This window comes from Apis cerana, linkage group LG9, assembly GCF_029169275.1.
Source record: "Apis cerana isolate GH-2021 linkage group LG9, AcerK_1.0, whole genome shotgun sequence".
In the NCBI taxonomy this organism is placed as follows: domain Eukaryota; kingdom Metazoa; phylum Arthropoda; class Insecta; order Hymenoptera; family Apidae; genus Apis; species Apis cerana.
In genome coordinates, this window is record NC_083860.1 from 5320356 (window position 1) to 5340433 (window position 20078).

At 35.2% G+C, this 20078-nt stretch overlaps 1 protein-coding gene and 1 long non-coding RNA gene across 21 annotated transcripts in view; one reads left to right on the top strand and one right to left on the bottom strand.

Moving 5' to 3' along the window:
- The window catches only part of LOC108002673 (tropomodulin), a 219951-nt gene that overhangs the window by 162990 nt on the left and 36883 nt on the right, over positions 1 to 20078 (bottom strand). For 18 of the 19 annotated variants that reach the window (XR_009831073.1, XR_009831070.1, XR_009831069.1 and 15 more), the window contains exon 2: positions 16 to 168. Coding sequence is in view for 12 of the 19 variants with exons in the window: in XM_062079109.1 (XP_061935093.1) it covers positions 16 to 168 (153 nt within the window). In the remaining 7 variants the exon portion in view is untranslated. Of the gene's footprint in view, positions 1 to 15; positions 169 to 10518; positions 11345 to 20078 lie in introns of those variants that run through there. The other variant, XM_028669886.2, reaches the window with a different exon arrangement.
- On the top strand, positions 959 to 16518 carry LOC108003238 (uncharacterized). Of its 2 annotated transcripts, XR_003699135.2 has the most exons (6): positions 963 to 2359; positions 2932 to 3515; positions 3627 to 3764; positions 3881 to 4599; positions 4966 to 5387; positions 5462 to 16518. It is a non-coding gene; the product is annotated as an uncharacterized LOC108003238 (long non-coding RNA). The 2 variants fall into 2 exon arrangements; XR_009831075.1 differs by having other exon boundaries at positions 959 to 2359; positions 3881 to 5387.

Genomic DNA, 20078 nt, shown 5'->3' on the forward strand with positions numbered 1-20078 from the left:
TTATAATTATCTTACATCTGGATCCACTTCCTTAGCTAGTATATTAATTTCTTCTGGGGTAAGTTGTGCCAATAAATCATCCACATCCACATCATCATATTCACTCAAATCTTTGCCATATAACTTTGCTGCAGTTGTCATTGTGGTTGTCTTGGTTGATGAAGATGTCTGGAAATTTTTCCATGATTTTTGGTCAACTAAAGAGTATCTCCGTGACATTTTATTAATTAACTTATTAATGTGATTATCTTATAAAATAAGATATATTATAAAATTGTTTCTGTTATTATTGCTAATATATGTTAATATTTTAACACATTCGCAATATAAAATTACACTATATATTGTTATAAGACACTATTTTTTTTAAATACAAAGAATCATTTCGATTCTTTTAAACAATTTGTTAAATATTTTTATTAATGATTAGTTTCACTTTCCTTAAATTTGCATAAATAGATATGTGTGAAGTTCACTGGACGATTAAAACAAACGAATGACAAAAACAGCCTTGAATAGACTATTACAAAGCTGAACAAGAAACAATGAATAATGTATATTTTTTCGTATCTAATATCAGCGATGAGATATTTCGTCACGGAATACGTTCATCACTACGCTCAAGAGTACACGCAAGCAATGTTCCTGATCGAACGATCAGCAAATCGACAAGTTGCATTTAAATTCGGCAAATGTCCAATGCGGCTGATGCCCTTTGCCCCAGATAATTTGGGATCGATTTTCATTGACAACTCATTTGCCAAATCGACAACCCACGCTAAACAGAGGTTCGCGACTGTTTTCGAAATATTAACATGTAAACGAGAATGAAACTTACTATTGACAAATCTTCTATAATAATCAGCTGTACCGATGACAATTCTTTAATGCAAAATTAGGTGAATCGTTCACAATCAAATACCTCACCCACTTCTCACGCAAGACGCACACTTCACTGACCAGTTCACCGATTGCGGCTGATTGCGGCAGCGCCCTTTGACGCTTATACCATATTTGAATAAAGAACAAGTGGAATGATTCAAATTATCTTTCGCAATTATTAAGATAGATTTTTATATACCCGTTCGATACAAAATAATTTTTAAAATATAAAAAGTATTTATTTAACGTTGATAATTACTTATAATAATAAAAAAGTTTTCATTCAATTATCAATTTAAACCGTTTGACATAAACGTAGTACAGTGTTAGTTTGAATAAAGTATATAAAATGCTAACCCATGGAGAAAGTTTCTGCGCGTCTAGCGTTGCGCAGGTATTGACGTTAATGTAGCAGCAATGGCGGTTATTTCAAAACACATCCATATACGTACAAGATTCGCAAATTGTGAAAAGTTGAGCAAACATTTACCATTTTTGGTTTTATATGAATTTATTCAACACTGTGTTTTAAATTACAAACAATTCTTTAAGATAAAAAACCATTTTGTGCTAAAATAATAAAATTGATAGTATACATGTTACTTTACAATAACCTCATTCATGTTCAAAAAATTATTCATCCTGACAAGATTATTATCCGCATCAACGTAATACTATAATTTTAAATCGTATGATTCAATAAATTGATTATCCAATGAAAATCATCCGCCTGTTAAGATATTAAATAATCGACAACAACATTCCGATTATGACACAATATAACAGGAACAGTCTTCGGAACACGCCCAACATTGTAATCGATAAGAATTTCACGAAACACCCTCCACCGGTATAACATTGGGATAATTAACGCGATAAATCAATTCTACTCAAGGTCGTGCAAAGACCGGTAATCGGCGTAGACGGTTAAGAGTGGGGAAATTCTGTGTGCAAGGTGGGAGCGTATTGCGCAGGCCCGAGGTTCTCGGTCGGAAAAGACAGAGCGGCCATCTCTGTCGTTCCTCGGTCGTGCAGTTTTGATTAGAGAGCGTCTATCGCACGTCGTAGCGCTCGTAGCGGCGACAGCCTCAAAAATAGCTGAGGCCTCCTCGCAGGCTGGCACACTCCCAACGGTCTATACTTGGACATCCCTGCGCCATGATTATTTATAGTGAGCGCGAGCGCGGCCACTGGCCTTCCCGCGAACTAACTAACCGCCTCCAAAGACGATCTGTCGCCCGTGACCTAGGCCCGCATTAATAACGATTACACCCCTGCGCTCAGGAATACGACAACTTAACCTCTTGCTCTTCTACAATGAATCCTCGTTTCGCTTTGTCTTTTTATATATGCGACTTATAAGTGGTTAATATAAATATATAAAACAAATAGTTTGATTAAAGATAAATAACAATTCATGTTAAACGAATGATCAAGATTCTTGAGGATTGCAAATATTATAGATGTCGCTTTAAAAGTAAGTCGTATTGTTTAGTTACATTCTAGTTTTCTTTGATAATTTTTATAATCAAATATCATTGAATATAAAATACAATATATATATATAAAATTAAATTGTATTAAAAAGAGAAGAAATATATTATAAATATATTTACTAAAATTTTTAACAATAACAACAATTCTATGTAATTACGCTATTACATAGAAATCGTAACCTAACCAAATTTATCGTTTATTCATCATTTTCGCTCCATCGCTACTTCTCTATTTTCTCATACGCAATCCTCGACTTATGCAATTTTCGAAGAGGATGCAACCGGTATCAAATTATTACCACACTCTTTCCCTGGATATGACGCAATCGGGAACATCCCATTGAACACGGTACACTCTTCTCTTTCAATGCAAATATTATTCGTCATTTCATCGTTGAATAACCGCGAAGATAACACAAACAAGACGATCAATTAAAAGCTATATCGAACGATCAGATCTAGAATGAAACTTTCAGTGTTCCAAATCCATTGATATGCTCTCACTGCCAGTGAGAAATCTGCCCGCTAATTAATTTGTACGATTTCCTGGCAGGTTTATTTCTGTGTAACCGAACGAAAACCACTCTGGCTTACTTTCACGGCCACGAAAAAAGGCGAATCGTTTTCCATCCGCTCGGATCATAATTTTATGCCACACAACGGACTCGTGTTGGCGAAAGAATCTTCGTGTGAAAGCTTCTCGAAAAAAAAAGAAGAAAAAAGAGTGAAAATAAAGAAGAGCAAAACGCAACATGGAATCGATCCTCGAGAATACAGGAAAAATTTCTATAATATCAATTTCACGCGCGAAATTTGGATGCCCACGAATGTCACTGTTTCTAATAATAACGAAAACAAAGCGAGCCTCTTGATGCTCGTCCAGAAAGCTATAATATATCGCATCGATCCTCACGAACGTTTTATTCGATGCGGAGGAAATTCGTGTCTCATCCGTTTGGAAAACTTGGATCGTTTGAATCAGGGAGAGGAAAGTATACGCGAACTAGTTTCTAAGAAATATACACGTTTACGAGTTACTTGGTCGGGGAAATACTATAAACTTAGGGTGAAATCTTTTAAACTGGAAACTTTTAACGATTCAATAACACTGGTTATGGTAATCTTGGAATGATATCGGTGAGAATAAATCTTTATATAAATCTTTGCGTATATAAATCTTTGATATAATAATTAGAACAACTTTTCTTGAAAAAATAATAAAAGAAATTAATAAAAGTTTTGTTACAGAGCAACATAAATTTGGAAAAAAATGTGCTAATAGATTAGATATGATATAAGACAGGAAGTTTGTATCAACTTCTCGTTTAAATCAATCGTGAATTGGCAGGAAGAGTCGATATTTTTAAATGAAGATATTAATAGTAGGTAATTATGTTGATCATCAATTTATTTTCATCTCCTAATTATAAAAGCAAATCCAATTATTCATTTTCTTCGTATGCCTTTAAATATAATACTTTTTCTTTCTTTACTTGTTTCAGATAGTCTATTTATATACAATTATTTTTCTCAGACAGGAGAAATATAAATTTCCTATTGTTCTTACTTTCATTTCTTCCTTTCTATCATCTCAACTCACAAGAATAAGAATGTCGAATGAAAATGGAAAAAGCTTTCAGCAAAAATAAAAATTATAGCTCAATCATTCAAATTTGCACATTAGAAGTTCTCGAATCTCCAACCCCATCATCCCAAAACTCATTGGCTATAAACGTAACCCGGAACCCATGCCAACTTTGCATCGCAACACGACGCGTTCGTTTCACCCCAACGTGGCTGTCATCGGTTTCGAAACTTCCGCTCGCATTCTGCGAGCTAAAGTTTTTCGCCAAAGTGCCGAAATTAGGTCGATTTCGGTATCGGTAATGATCGCAGAACAAGCGTCACAATCGAGACGATCCATCCTGCTTGTTGGCAACCCGTGCTAATGGCTCGTGCCCGCAATTAGGGGCTCGTGTTTCCTCAAAAGAGCGCGTAACGAGTCTACAAAGCTGGCATTTTCAGCTAGACGGCGCGGGATCCGCGACATCGTGCATAAAGGAGTTCGAAAGAAGCGGCGGTCGGTTTCCAGGAAAACGCGTTTAATACACTTTGAACCAGTTACCATCAATTAACGTGACTTTACCGTGAGACGTAAATGACCTACTGTGTTAATTGACGCGGTTTTCAGTTGAATATGGGTATAAAGGTTGCATAAAGTGTACGTTTGTTGAAAGGAAAAGTACTTGCTTTTGTGTAGCCTTTGAGCTGGATGTAGTTTTTATTTTCTCTTTGAGTTCTCTGTTTCTTTATTTAAAAGAAGAGTAAAAGATCCATATTAAGTAAAAATAAGTAGAAAAATACAAATAAATAATTTGATAATTAAGATTGATAGTGGGAAAAAATTGAATAGAAAAGTATTCTATAGATTTTTGCCCCAAATTTTGCACGAATGTAGTTAATCAAGTTTAATAAAGCTCAATATACAATGAATGTAATTTTAAATAGCTCTAAAATTGCCGGGCAAACAATAAATTGATTCAGGATCTTCAGATTTATTAGATATAAATTATATTTATAATTTCAGGTTTATAAAGATTTTTCTGAAAGTACACATCTCGATACACCTCTCAGGAATCTTTCTCAGGAATCAAGATTGTCGTACAATTTCTCAAAAGGACGTTGAATTTTTATTAAAGTTTATCTCAAGGAAATCATAGTTATTAAGTCAATAAAATGGCTCCATTAGATTTCTTCTTCATAAGAGAGAATCTCGTGAGAGAATCTTAAATGATACAACTATTCATCCATTCTATTATATTCTATTATACACACTTCAAATTATAAAATGCACCGACTACGAAACGTTAATGCTTTAAGAGATTAATAATTCGCTCTATGACTCTCAACTTTTTTTGAATACAAAGTTATTAACGCTCAATTAACAAAATTAATCGGCGATTATCGATAAAAGGAGCAACAAGAATCGAGATAAAATATATCAGTGAGGTAATTGCGAAACTTAGATTCTCGAGAATTTCGAAGTTAATTTTTGCATAAATAATGTTGGAATATATTTCTAGATGATACTTCACAAAGATTTCGCATGTATTACTCGCATGAGTTATTGAGGATCAATGATATCCTTGGGAACGATCACTAAGCACAATTATTCGTCACCCACGCGTAATGTATTTGCAAGTCAATTTAAAATACATCGAAATAGAACGACAAGGTTTATCTAAAAAATCGAAAAAAGAAAAATCGTGTTAACTATTTTATTTTTACGAATATGTGCGTAATTTACGATATGGCTATGTAAATATTAGATAAATACTAGATAATGTTATAGATTATCAATCCATATCGATTACGAAATATTGATTTGACGAAATTGATAATAAATTGATAAATAAATACTTTTTATTTATAATAAAAAAAAAATCACGTAATCGCTAGTTTTATTTCACCATTTCTCAACTCAAGGAAATACTAGTCATCTAGATTTGTTGTCTTCCGCGTACTTTCCTCCTCGATTAAAATTAGAGTAATTTAATGTTAATATCTCGAGTATACGTCGTTCCGTTATTCTCTAAGGAATCGTCTGAGAGTTTCGCGACATGCAATCATGATTTCTCCGTGCGTTGCGTAGCACGCGACCGGATCGACTTAGATTTCTATGCGTAGAAACTCGAATCCTTTCGTGTCTTTCTCCATAACAGATTCTCAGCTGTAGCAAAGATTAAGTTCGATCTCCCCCCGCGAAAAGTTGGCTGGAGATGTGACCAAATACAGAAAAAAGGAGTCTTCCTGTTCCCGTCACTTTTAATCTCTTTTCCTAATTTCTTTGCAAGAATCCTCATTTTTAGTGGAAAGTGGAAAGTTATTCTCGATCCAAAATGAACGTCTAAAAATCAAGCATCGTACCACCGATTCAATTTTAATTTTCGAATCATTTAATTTGTTTGATTTGTTCGCTCGAAGAGAAAAAAATCAATTTCCGATCTCTGATCTCGAAACGTTGTCTCGAACCAATTCCAATTTCAATTATTCAAATATCTACATCTGTTGGCAAATCAATTTCAAAATCAATCTAACCAAGAAAAAAAGAAAGAGAGAGAGAGAGAGAATCGAAACTCGTCTCTAATTTCAAAGCGCCATCGGCCATTTCAGAATTGTTGTTATGCAACAACAAGGGTGATAGAATCGATCGAGCACTGTGCTACCTGTTGTTTCGCGTGAGATAGATAACGGCTAAACTGTTGCCCGGTTGGAAATAGCTCATCCTGCAACAGGAACCGTTGTTGCATCCGTCACGGGCGCGTGGATTTTAACGACCGTTACTCTGCAAACGAAGCTCGAAGATCGCTACAAGCGTTCGAGCGTTTTATCGAAAGATGGATACGCGATCATCGTGTATCATTTCCTTTTCCTCGTCTTCTTTTTTTTCTTTCTCTTCGGGCGATCTTCTAATTGGTTTTGACTTTGAAAAAGTTAATTGGCTCGTTAATTGCAGCCTCGTGGTCAATTAATTATAACGTTTCATTCCAGCAGGAATACGCTTGCTCGATGACGAGGATGAAAAATGGCGTTTTAGAGTCTTTTTTTATTTCTTCTTTGAATATTTGAACGATAATGAACGAATCGATTGAAGAAATTTATATAAGATTTAAGATATGGCTTTATTCGTTTATGTTGAAAAATAGAAGAGGGGGTATATAGTTTGGATTTTCTCGAGTTTTATTTTATATCGAAAGATTTTTGAATATTCTAAAATATCTTTAGAGATTTAATTGTAATAGGAAAAAAATTAGATTATTTTTCCGGGTGAAATATATTTATAATCAGATTCTTTGAGCCTTATTTCTCAAAAAAGAAATTTCAACAAAAGTTTAAATATACTCTCAGAATTAATAAAATTGATTAATGAATGGGAATTTGGGATATTTCCAGATTAAAAGATGAAAATCGTATTTCTGACGGAATTAATGACAGGATTAAGTGCAATTAATATAATTTTTGGGAACAAGAATCGATTTCCGGTCAAAAGGATTCTGATTGGCGACAGGCCAACAATTCCGACTTGAGCATACATACATTTGGCCTGTATGCAAAGGTCGTAATCGTGAAAGTATATTTCTTTCGAGATCTGGGCCATCGTGTCGAGTTTTCGATTTACCAGCAATTCAAAAAAAAAGAAAAAAAACTAAAATTCTAAATGTTTTTTCTCTTTTTTTCAAACAACGCGGTGATGATCGTGCGTGCGCAATGGCGCGAAAACAGTTGGAATTTTGAATATTACTTTTCAAATTCGACATTTTAACCATTTAGATTTTCTAAAATTATTTCTTAAATCAAGTTTCCTAATTCTTTGACATTCCGATGATCCATATATCTGATAATTTCTGATTTTTTGAAAGTAAATAAAATTGAATCGAAAAATTCAATTGGTGGAAAATACAATAAAATAATTTTCAGTTTTAAGAAAATATAATAAATAGTAAATAATAGTAGATTAAATAGTAAATAATATAATGCCTCTCGGTGAAAGAAATAGAAAGGAATTTTCCAATGATATAATTGGTTTTACTAATTCTCATTAAGTCATACGTTCTCCTTGGTCACGTCTATTAACGTGTTTTATGGGCGGAAGTGTGTCGCCTTAAATACTTTAATCGAAAGTTGGAACGATTAGTCGCAAGAAAAATACTTGTGAAACATTTTTCTTCTTCGACGAAATAACTTTAGATCATTATCAATTATTATGTATGATTAAAGTATCTTATGTTGGAATTTTTTCACGACGAACAAAATTTGTTTAATCGTTGATATTTATTAATATTCATTTAAAAAAAAGAACGAAAATATCGAAGATGATTTTGTGAATGACATAAAAATTAAAGGTTGATGATATTGAGCTTATTGAATCTTAAAATCTTATGTCATTTTATCATCAGTATTTAATGGATTAACCCGCAATAATCTTCCATAAATATCGGAAAGTAAACAAGTATTTCAGATAATAATGTCAGGCAGGCATCATTTCCTTTGAAAAATAAAATCGACGATATTCTCGCGAGGAAAATTTTTTTAAAAAACAATCACACTACGATATTTTTCATCTATTCATTGTTCAATTTTTTAACGGATATATCAGACATAACTTTATCAAAAATCATCCATCTTTCGATAACTCAATTGCAACAGTTAATTTTTTCTTAAATTACAGATAACCGATAATTTATTTAATCTTCTTCGATATTCTCCATCACAACTTTTCCTAGTTCTACACCTTTTCTCTTCTTTAATTCCCCACATTTATACCACATCCATCGTGACAAAAGAAGACTCTGTACACGTAAAATATCCCTAATCTATTCATCACCATCACCCACGAGCGAGAGTTCATTAGCCAGGACCAAGTCGGTTGTCGTAGGTCAGCGATGCTCGACACGATCTTCCGGCATCGCTACGTGACATACACCCATGCCAGAGAGTTGAGGGTGTGCACGTTTTATCGTGGATCATGGATCGGTACACGGTGCGTATCGAGGCGAGCCGTAGAACGCGGAAAATACTCGTTTCGGTTAATAATAACACGCGGTTGACTCGTCCAACTGCGGAAATTAAATAAACGAAAATCCTCACCACAGTGGAGAGGCCACAAAGCGTTTCGAGGCGTTTGTTGCAATATGATTAATCGCGAGCTATTTTGTCTCGTAGATCGCTGCGATAACCGCGAAAGCGGATGAGATTGGATCGAACATTGCATTGTTAATTAGCGAGCCTCAAGGTTTCTTTTATATAGGTGTTGAACGTAACTATGTTTGAGTAATTAATTGAAAATAGAATGGAAAATTGTGTTTTTAGGGAAGGGGAGGGATTGAATGAGATATTTTGTCTTTTCTTTTTTTTTTTGGAAGCGTGATCTATCATGGAAATTAAGGTATGGAAAATATTTTTGAAATATCTGTGAGATGAAGTTTATTGTGACGTTTGGTATAAAAAGAATAGAAGAAATTGAATATTTATGAAATAATTGTTCCGAAGAAATAGAAAAGAATGCAATATCCGAAGGCATAATAAAGAATATTTAATAGTGAAGAGAAAAAAGAATGAAAAGAAAAGACATTCCTTGATTGTTATCTCTCTAATTTACATAAATATTTGCGAAACTTGGTGGTAAAGAGTCAAAAAATAAACGAAACGCGTAGTTAAAAATAAACACTTAGAAAGCTTAGTCATTTTTTCGCATTATGATAATTATTTGCGAAAAAATATTCAGTGAATATTTAACAACGATGACGTCAGAATTCTTTTTTCTTCCTTTTTCTAATCTATATACGTAATAATTTATAAAACTCTTCCTTTTTACAATATCCTACGATATTTGATAAATACTTACAAATATTTATCAACGATGAAAAATTTAAATATAAAAATAAATCTAAAAGAAATATATCATACATTATATTATAAACGTTATTGAACGCGATATGGGACGATATATAACGTAATTATGAATATAATGGGGAGCCAAATCCTCATTGTACGAAATCTGTTGTTTAAATATTGGCCTAATCGAATATCTTTATCGTTCGTGCATTCTATTAAGATCTCTATAATATTACGGTTTATTTGCTTTAATTAACTATTATTCCTATTATTAATACGAATAATAGATATTCTATTACTACGCGAATATTTCACGAATGATTAAAATTTCAACGCGTACACACGATGAATCTTGTGAATTGATATCCCGATTTATATGTACGTCGCAATACAAATGAATATTCTGATAATGGAATAAACGAGTATTTCGAAATAAAATAATATCGATGATACTTATTCGAAGAAAATAATTCGATCCTACCCTTTCGATCATTCTTCATTCAGAATTATTAATTTTGAATTCTATTTTTTTTCCATTAATGGCAAAATTGCAAATGATTTTCCTGTACTGTATATATTTTTCACGGAAAAACAATCGAAAGATTTTTCTCAAAATTAAAATATAATCCACAAGAATTTCTCCTCTTTTTAAAATACATGAACAAAATCTTCTTCCTAATCTTCCTATCACGATCTTTCTCGATGTATAATAAACACAAGGACTCATAATAAACATAATACTCACATCAAAGTGTTCCAGGTATCCCAAAGATGAAATAAATATCGACACCGAATAGAGTCAGATTAGAGGGAAGACACGCAGGAATGGCACGCGAACCAAGACGAGGCCTCTGGAGCTGGAGCGCTACTAAACAACTGACTTTTATGCTGGAAGCTCGATGAGAGGACCGAGGCAAGAGCATCGGTAGTAGTGGTATTGTGCGCGACACGTTCGCTAGGGAAGTGTACGAACCGGCAACGAATTCGTTCAAAACGACTTTCACTGGCCCCGTATACGTACGCGAACAAACCTTGCTTTTCTTGCTGCCTTGGGCACCGTTTTCACTCGGAAAAAACGCAACCTGTGGTAATCGTTACCAGGGGCCGCAATTAAGAACATCCGCCATTGAGACCAGCTTAACCCGTTTTCGCGGCAATTTGCATTTAACAGCGCGGCTGCTGTGCCAATTGTCATGGAACGTGGACCTACGTGTATGCTAATTTTCATTTCGTTGTAAATCTATTAATGCGCGGATGACTTTTAGAGAGGGTTGCTTTGAAGGTTGAAAGGTTTTTTTGAGTCGATTTGCTTTGAACGCGTTGGAAGGATTTTTAAGCCGGTGTATGCCCCGGTTTGAGCAGGATAAATGCGGGTTTTTTTTGACGTTGGCTTCAAGGTAGATGTGCACGAAGAGGAATTATGTAAGGGTGGTTTTATTTTTGTTTGGTTTGTGAAATAAATTAAAAGAATCGTTTGCTCTGTTTTCTTTTATAATAAACGAATTATATATAATAATTATTCAATCTGTCCAGTTTACATTTTGAATAAAACTTAAATTTATTTATTTCTGACATGAAATGTAAGCATAAAATGGATAGTTAAATAATCTTAATGGATTCTTGACGTAAACCACCAGCAGCTATTAGTCTTATCTAATGAGCTTTCACTTTAAAACAAAAACGAAGTTGTTCTAAACTATGTTTTGTACATACAACGATATAAATTCGCAATATTTCTTCCTTTTTCTTTTTAACGAAATAAATCTTTCTCGAAGGATCAAAGGACGAAAGAATTAATGATCAAGAAACGAATCGATCAATTAGTTAAGAAAGGTAAAAATATCAAGATATTTTAATCAATCAAAAACAAATATTCTCAAAACGCTTAGCTCTCCTCGATATCTCGAATCTTTATTTTATCTCTCATTATAAAAAAGAAAATAATACCTCGCGAAACAATCAACTTCACAGCCCATAAAATACCGCATAAACAATAAACGAACAAGTAACGAGCAAATAATCAGGGAAACAAAATGTCGAACAGCGCAAATCCCTGTCATCAATCAAAAGTGACGCAACGAGACGTGTTAATCTAAAGAAGAATATTGCCGCGAGATGCAAACGAGAGAAAATACGATACTTACAGAGATGCGTTCGCAACATTTCGTTTCCATTATTCCTATTCCTTACTGCAAGTATGTAGACGCGATGAGATCACTTCTCGAGTCTTCGAGGTGATATCATTCGAGATCCAGGCAACCGGGTTGTAACGATTTGTTTACAAGCTTGAAATAATATCAACGAGAGTATTATTATTCTCGTTGCGTTTTACTACTCTTATTCACGGCGATGGATCAACGACAATGTTGCCGCCAGTGCTTCGTGCGCGGCCATTTAAGATAGAAATAAAAAAATTCGGGTATTTCGAATCGTCGACGAGATTGTCGCTCTCGTTGTTGTTTCGAAATGCAGATTTCCCTGATGACAGCTTTCGATGATAGTTGTTTATAATACGGCTCGCTTATTAGCATAGAGATTATGTATTTAATGCGGGGCAGGGGGAAACATTGGATGGATATCGAAAGAATTTCGAGTAAAATTGTCTTTCGTATGTTTTTGTAATTAGATCGGGAAGAATTGAGTGGGAAATTTAAAAGGAATTGGAAAGAATTTATGGAATCGTGTATAACGATACGCGAAGAGGAATAGAAATATTCGAGAAACGGATTTTTATCTCAATTTTCCCGTTTCTATCATCCTGTATCGATTACATCGAGAAGGTTTCTCGAGAAATTATTACATATATGATAAATTACTATTTTCTGTGGTGCGATTTATGTTTCAAAACTTGACGTTTATCGCTTAATTCGTGAATGTGTCGCGAAAAACGGTATGCGAAAAACGTGGAAACGATTTATCTACTTATAATATTATTTATAAACGACATTAGCGTTTGGGAAGAGTGCATTAACTCAATAAATCTATTATTAGTATCTAATCGCGTAAACAGAGAACGAAATTAAACGTTTGAAGGATGGCCAAATGAAGATACCGCAAAGTGTAATGACAAATGGCTGTCTTCGATTTGTTTAACAAACAACGGAATAAACGCATCAAAATATATAAAATATTCTTACTTATCTAATTCAATTCTCGTGCCACTTGAACAAATTTATCAAAAATTTAAAAGGATATAACAAGTGAATCCAGTTCGAGTATCGATGTACAATTTTCACCAGAACTCTTCTGTTCTTCCCCTCCATAGGAAAATGGAAAATGGTCGAAACATGGATGAACAATTTGCAATTGCAAACGTGAGAATCGGGTTGGCTAAGGCCGATTCCAAATAAACGAGAGAAAGAGATGCAGAAGTGAAAGAGGGGCATTGTCCGAGGTGAATTTTCAAGAAATTTCTCTTTGCTCCATCGTGAAAAATCGTGGAACTCACATTGGAGTTGAACAAGCGTTTCATTCAGGCGCGCGCGCATTTTTAAAAATATTTTTAACGAGATTTTTTTTTTTTTTTTACTTATTTCCACCCACGATCGGTTGCTTCGCGATGGTAAATTATAGCCACAGGCTGAAATGTCATTTTAAATGCCGTCGTTTATTCGCGTCGATGACAGCTAATAACAAGTATTACGTTTCGCGGAAGAAAAGGCTGGATTGCATGAAGGGCTTTATTGAAGTTGGATGGATGGAAGCAAGTGTTAGAGATACAGAGATAATATTTTCTTCTTCGTGCAAATATTATATATTTGTCGAACGAAAATTCGATGAGGTAAGAAGAGACGAGAGATTTATAAAGTATTAAATTAACTCGTTTTATTACATTTAAATTGTATGACGCAGTTTATCTATAAATAGAGTTATTTTCAATAGTTTCTTTCGAATTATAATTATTCAGGATGATTGTAACGCGATAAAAACACTTTCAGAAAATAATTCTATTCTTGAATGAGAAGTTTGTTGATTAAGATTCAATAAAGGAAGAGTTAAAAATAGAGGAGACAAGAAGCCTATGAAGTGCAAAATTAACTCGTCCATTTATTTATATTCATTGTTAACGTTCATTGTATAACTTCAATGATATCTTTTAATAGTTCCATTATGCATACAATATATATATATTGTTTTTTTTAAAAATATTTATATAACATTCGAAGATCATATACAAATTTATTAAACCTGATTAAAAATTGAACTGTATTTCATTAGTATTATTATCGGAAACCGTGGGCGAAATTTAAAATTAATTAACCGAATATATGTATGTATTTATTCGTGAAATTTATTCATGGAGTGAGTTTCATCATTCTTAATACGCTTATTGATACGCAGAAAATCACGCTCGATTGAAATTCAATTGTCATTCACTTCATTTTGAATAAAGAAGATATAAGTTTTTCATTTTTATAATATTCAAAGGAGAGATTCGACGGATGAAACTTTGTTAATAATTAACAATATATATATGATAATTACAGATTAATCGTTTTATCTTCCAATTTATATTTAAAATATTTTATCATTACCACGTATAACAACCGCGTTATCAACAATACGATATTTCATTTCTAAAAAAGAAAACAAACAAACAAACGTTTCTTTACCACACCAACCATGCAACATTTATTGTCAAGCCATTTTCCATGCATTCCTGCGACATATTATATAGCAATAATATATCCCTGTTTTCCTTTCCTCGTAAAAGGAAAAAAGAGAAAAAAGAAAAAAGGAAATAGCACCGTTTCCCAATTCACGGCGCTTTTTTTTTTCTTTTTTACACGAAACACCAACCCGGCTCCAGAATGCCGGTTAATTAATTGCACGTGGCAATGCAAACAACAATACGTCGTAACGAAACCGGAGGGAAAAGTACACGCGAGTGACCTTTTCACGAGTTAGTTTCCCACGCGTGGGTGGCAAACTGGTCCGGTGATCGTGATCACAGGCCGAGCAGAAGCTTGTGTGCCTGTTCAACGATGAAATTTATCGGAACCAACGAGCCTCGATTCGATTCGAGCGATTTAAATGATCGGGTATCGTTTAATCGATCGAACGAGCCGGAGTTTGATAAAAAAATTTCGGTGCTTTATTTCCCTTCTTTTTTTCTCCCCCCCTCTCTTTTCCTTTTTTTAATTCACAGAAACTTGCGTGAAAAAGAAAAGGGATGAATTTTTCTCTCCTTCTTTTCTATACGGACTTTGAAATTTTCCATTTATTATTGAAATTCTGAATAATGGAAGAACTGCTTCTAAGATGCGTTCATAAAGGAATAAATTCGATACTTTTAAAAGAGATATTAAAACGGTGCAGTTACGAAAGAGACTAATAAATACCTTTCCCCCGTCTATTTCTCGATAATCGAGATTTTACTCTTACAAAAGAAGAAAGTACAGGGAAGTATTCCAAATTGGAGAAGATAAATTTTGTATATATTATCGTGCAATAACAAAATCAAAAGATCCTCTCTCAAAAAAAAAAAAAATCTATAAATCTATCGGTACGCAACATATTATCCATCTCACCGCAAAATCAAACTTCTTCGACTCGGATCACTGTGAAAAAATCTCGATACGTGACGAATGATCGAACGATCGCGAGAATCTAATTGTCGCTCAGCCCACTCGACGACATTAGACACTTTGGCCAATGGATTCTCAGGGTCTATTAATTTCGTCCACAAGGAAAGAGAGAGGGAGGGAAGCGACGTAGACGCATAACGAATGAGATGGGTTCCGAGATGGATTTCGGCGGCGGAATACGGAGCAAGGCTTTTCGCGTTCGATACCCGTGCGTGTTCTTCAATGCTAAGCTGAAATGTGAAAATACTGCGACACGGGCGTGCCATTAACCCAAAAATTCGATCTCCGTCCGCGGACGTGGACGTGCGGCGGACAAACGAGGGAGAAATGTCGAGTCGAAGGTGCAGCTTTCCATCACCTGAGTCCTTTTCGTCCCGATTGAAATATGATACGGTGTGCGAGTGGATCACAAATCAGCAGGGGTCGGCAGGAGAGAAATTTACAAGTTATCTCTAAATCACTCTTTTACGTTTACTTTACGTTTTTCGATCATTTTTATTTTCGCGAAATTTGGAAGGGTGATTAAATAAAAATTAGCGTTCGATATTTGATAAATCCTCGACGCATTTTATTCGAATTGAAACTTACTATCGGTTAAAAATTACCGTGATTACCGCGATATCAAAGTGCGATTGTTAATTATTAACAATTGAATTTTGCGTTCTTCTCGAAAATAGAATACACGAATTATATTACGTTGGATCGATATGGCATAACAATAAAGGTTTTATAAGATGAGTATTTAATACTAATAATATCTCATTTAATAGTTAATAGAATGAAATATCGCGAAACATCGGAACATAGAATAATGAACGGAATTGAATTGGGAAACGGATTCCATTCGTGCGGGGGAACCGGATTCGCGCGTGAATTCCGCGGATTTTTGGTTTCCTGCAAACTTCAATTGGATATTTACACGAATGATTCTTTGGCATCTCCTCTTGTATAACCATATTTCCACTCGAAATTTCGCTCATCTCGAAACATTTGTAAAAGAAAATTTCAATTGTTAAAATTATTTTCCAACCTTTATTAATTTCAATCTCTAAAAATATACTCTAAAAACTATTTAACATACACTTTTACTCGAACGAGTCTCGTACCAAATTTCGACCAAATTTCCCACCGATCCAAACGAGCAGGCAAAAAGAAAATATCTTCGATCCAAGACAAAAAAAAAAAAAAAGAAATTATATCTGCGCCACGTCGTCGTCCCCGAAAGGGAACACGAGCCCGCAAGGCAAGAAAAATGACTCGACCTCGGTTAGCCCACGGCCAAAACACGACAAAGAGCGAAATCCCTCCCGTTCCCCTCGCGTGGCTGGTTGGCAAAGCTTGGAAACACTTGCGACGCGCCGCGAATTTTATTATTTTCCTCCTCCTCCCCCTCCTTTTATCGCGGTTCGAATTCATCGCGCGGCGAACGATACCTGGAAGCGTATTCGTGGTGCGGGCAGCCGATAATGGAAGCAAACTTCCGCCGCGTGAAGGTAAGGTGAGGCGAGGGAAAGAAGGAAATTTCCATTGTAGTCAAAGGCCAATCGAAACTTTTATTGTGGTCGATGAGAGGGGGGCACTCGAGAATGGGATGATTCGATCGATTGTGCGTGTCGATGGGTTTATCGCTTTTCACGAAAGGAAGGAAAAGGAATGGGTGTATTGATGAATATTTATCAACACGTTTAAATATCGTGGGATGGTTTAGTAAGTTGAAAAAGAAATGAAACGGGAGGAAGGAAGAAAGAAAGAGATATTGTTCGTATTATATTGTTTTATTCGATAGGAAGGTGAAAAAGTGAAGGAGTGAATTTGAAATCTTTTTCTCTTTTTTTAAGAAATATCGAATCGTTATGTATCTACGTTCTGGTCGAATTCGAAAAGGGAAACAGCTGTTTCTTTCCTTGGAACGTAGATTTTACAATCACGAACCATTGTACGATAGTCACGAATGTCAGAGATAAATGTGCGCGTGATGTACACCGAGAATGAGAAATTTATGCAAATGTTTCACCAACTGAATGTCAATGATACAAACCTAACCCACTGCTCCACATAACGTTGTACGTCCATTTACATCCATTATTCGTGCCCCATTACACGAAAACGCGTAAATTATCGCCGATTCATCCCCATCGCGTATATCAATCAATCAACCTTAATCGATGCATCTCCTCTCCAAATTCTTCCAATTATCCCCCCCCAATTATTTCGAAAAGATTTCAAAGATTCTTTCCTTTCAAAATCAACTATCGACCCATAAAGAAAATTTCAATATTCAAAAAGCGCGCGATAAAGTAAACATTTCAAGGAAGCCAATTCCGCTGTAAACTGAAGTTCGTAATCGCGAATGGTCGAAAACAGCGCGAGATCTTGTTTAGTCTCGATTCACATTTACATCACGGAGTCATCAGATGGCGAAATCCAATTTTGCCGTTGGAAATTTCGAAGTTGTAAAGGGAGAAAATAGAAAAGTATATCGTAAACGAATCGGCGAGTCGTCTTCGTCTTCGATCGCAGCAATTTCCGCGATCGATTTGCCGGCCAAAGCTCCTCCGATTCGTTGGCTAACGAGCTAAATTTAAATCGGATCGACACCCTGGATTATTTATGTCCAACCCAGATCGACGACAGAAACTGTTGCACCCATTGCACTCGCTCCGTTGTTGATTTCTTCTATTCTATTTAAACTTTGGACGTACCCCGCGCGCTTCCGGTATCCGAACTTAATGCATCGAGAACATTCGACGAGGATTTCGAGAGACGAGCGAACGCTTTGGTGAAAAATTAAAAAATACCTTTTATTGGAAAAAAATACATCAAACGTGAAATATTTAATCGATCGAGTTTAAATTTCATTCTTCTTTTTTCTTGTTTTTTCAATTTCCAATGAAAATATAAATAAATATTCGCACGATCGTACATCTCGCGTGCTATTAAATTGTCTAAATCTTAAAGGAGGGATAAATAAAACCAGATGGATTTCGAGAAACGTGCAAAAGGAAAATAATACAAGATGGACCGTGTACGTCTTCATCGTTCATACACTTCCCTTTAAAATATAGCCTTTTTTCCTTGATATCCGCTCCATTACACGAGTCAATAACAATTTACGATGTATTTTCGGTGTTAAAGAAAGAAGGATCGAAACACTCTTTCTCTTCTTCTTAAATAATTCACACATAGCAAAGTATATGTAATTATTGGCCACCAATTTCGACTTTCCTGTTCACTAAAGACCATATAATATCTTAATATTAATTTTCATATCCGTTTATCACTTCCTCGATCTTCATCCCCCATCGAAATCATCGATCTATGTTAAGCATTTTATAAAAAGAAGAAGGAAGATTTCGCCGTGGTTCTTTTTTTACCTCGCGAAACGCGGTGACATTCGGAACGAAGTAGGGAAGTACGGGGTATTCTCATCGTCCAAGGTCGCCCAGAATCTGAAAATATCTCCAGTGAATCGATCCAGCGGCGGCCGAGTCGAAATAGCGGCCACTGTTGTTCGCGTATGTATTTTTACGAAACGGGATGGGAACAGCGGCTCTTTTACCGGGATAGAAGATCAAAGACCCTAAAGAAAAGAATCTTTTCTCTGTCACGCATGTCTCGCTCGATGTCTACGCCTCCATAAGCAAACACCAGAAAGTGGCAAAAGAAGTTTTCAAAATCGATTCCCAAGAGTTTGTTGGAAGAACATACTCTGAGATATCTTGTTCTGAATAGAGCCGAAACAATATTTTTATTTTCTTTCGTTCGATTTAAACGTGTTCGAAACATGGAAAGAATATTTTGAAATTTTAGAACAATTGTCAATCTTTAACTTGTGTTTTAGGGATGGAAAAGAGGAATTAAACGAAGGATAATTAACTAAAATTTTTCTTCCACTAAAAATAGTATAATAAATAATAAATAATAATAATCATTTCGAACGAGGAAGAAGAAGAAGAAGGGAAAAAGATTTTCTCCAAAAATTCGCACCGTCCACACCAAGTCATTGGCACTCAATCAATGGCAAACAATGAAAGAAGCAAGGAGTACATCGAGGCCATCACCGTCGAGAGTGCACAGAGGCTGTGAAACATTTCTCGAGCAAATAAACGGTGCAACGGTTTATTCCTCTCTCACATCTTCAGAGAATCTTCAGAGATCAAAGCTTCAGAGAATCTTGCACACCATCGAGATAGAAAGAATTATAATAACCTTAAGAATTATAATCGCCTTTCGAAATGGGACTCCGCTCTCTCGTTAGCGAATAATTTCTCTCTCTCTCTCTCATCAGGAAGAGAATGAAAGGGAAGAAGGAAGAATCCCTCCCAAGAAGGAGAGGAGGAGCATCGCTTTAACTCGGAATCGTTCTCCAGGGAATGTTCCCCGGATAAAAATCTACCCCCCAGTATAAATTTGCTCGTATTTTTAACGCTCGAAAACGTGAACGAAACGCTTTCCACGTTCAACAATCCGGCAGCAGCTGGCTCCGCTTTATTTTTTCATCGGCCTGTATAGCGTCAATATTATTATTGGCCATCGAAGAAATTCTTCGCCGGATTTTCTTCGCTGGCCGTCGGAAACGGGTCCAAATACCGCCATCTTACTCTCGCCCCTAAATATCCAGGCACATCGATACTCTTTTATTCGTCAGGGGAACGAATGATTGTCGAGGAAGAGAGAGACTTTATTCTTTTTAAAAAAAATGAACACAATCGATCAA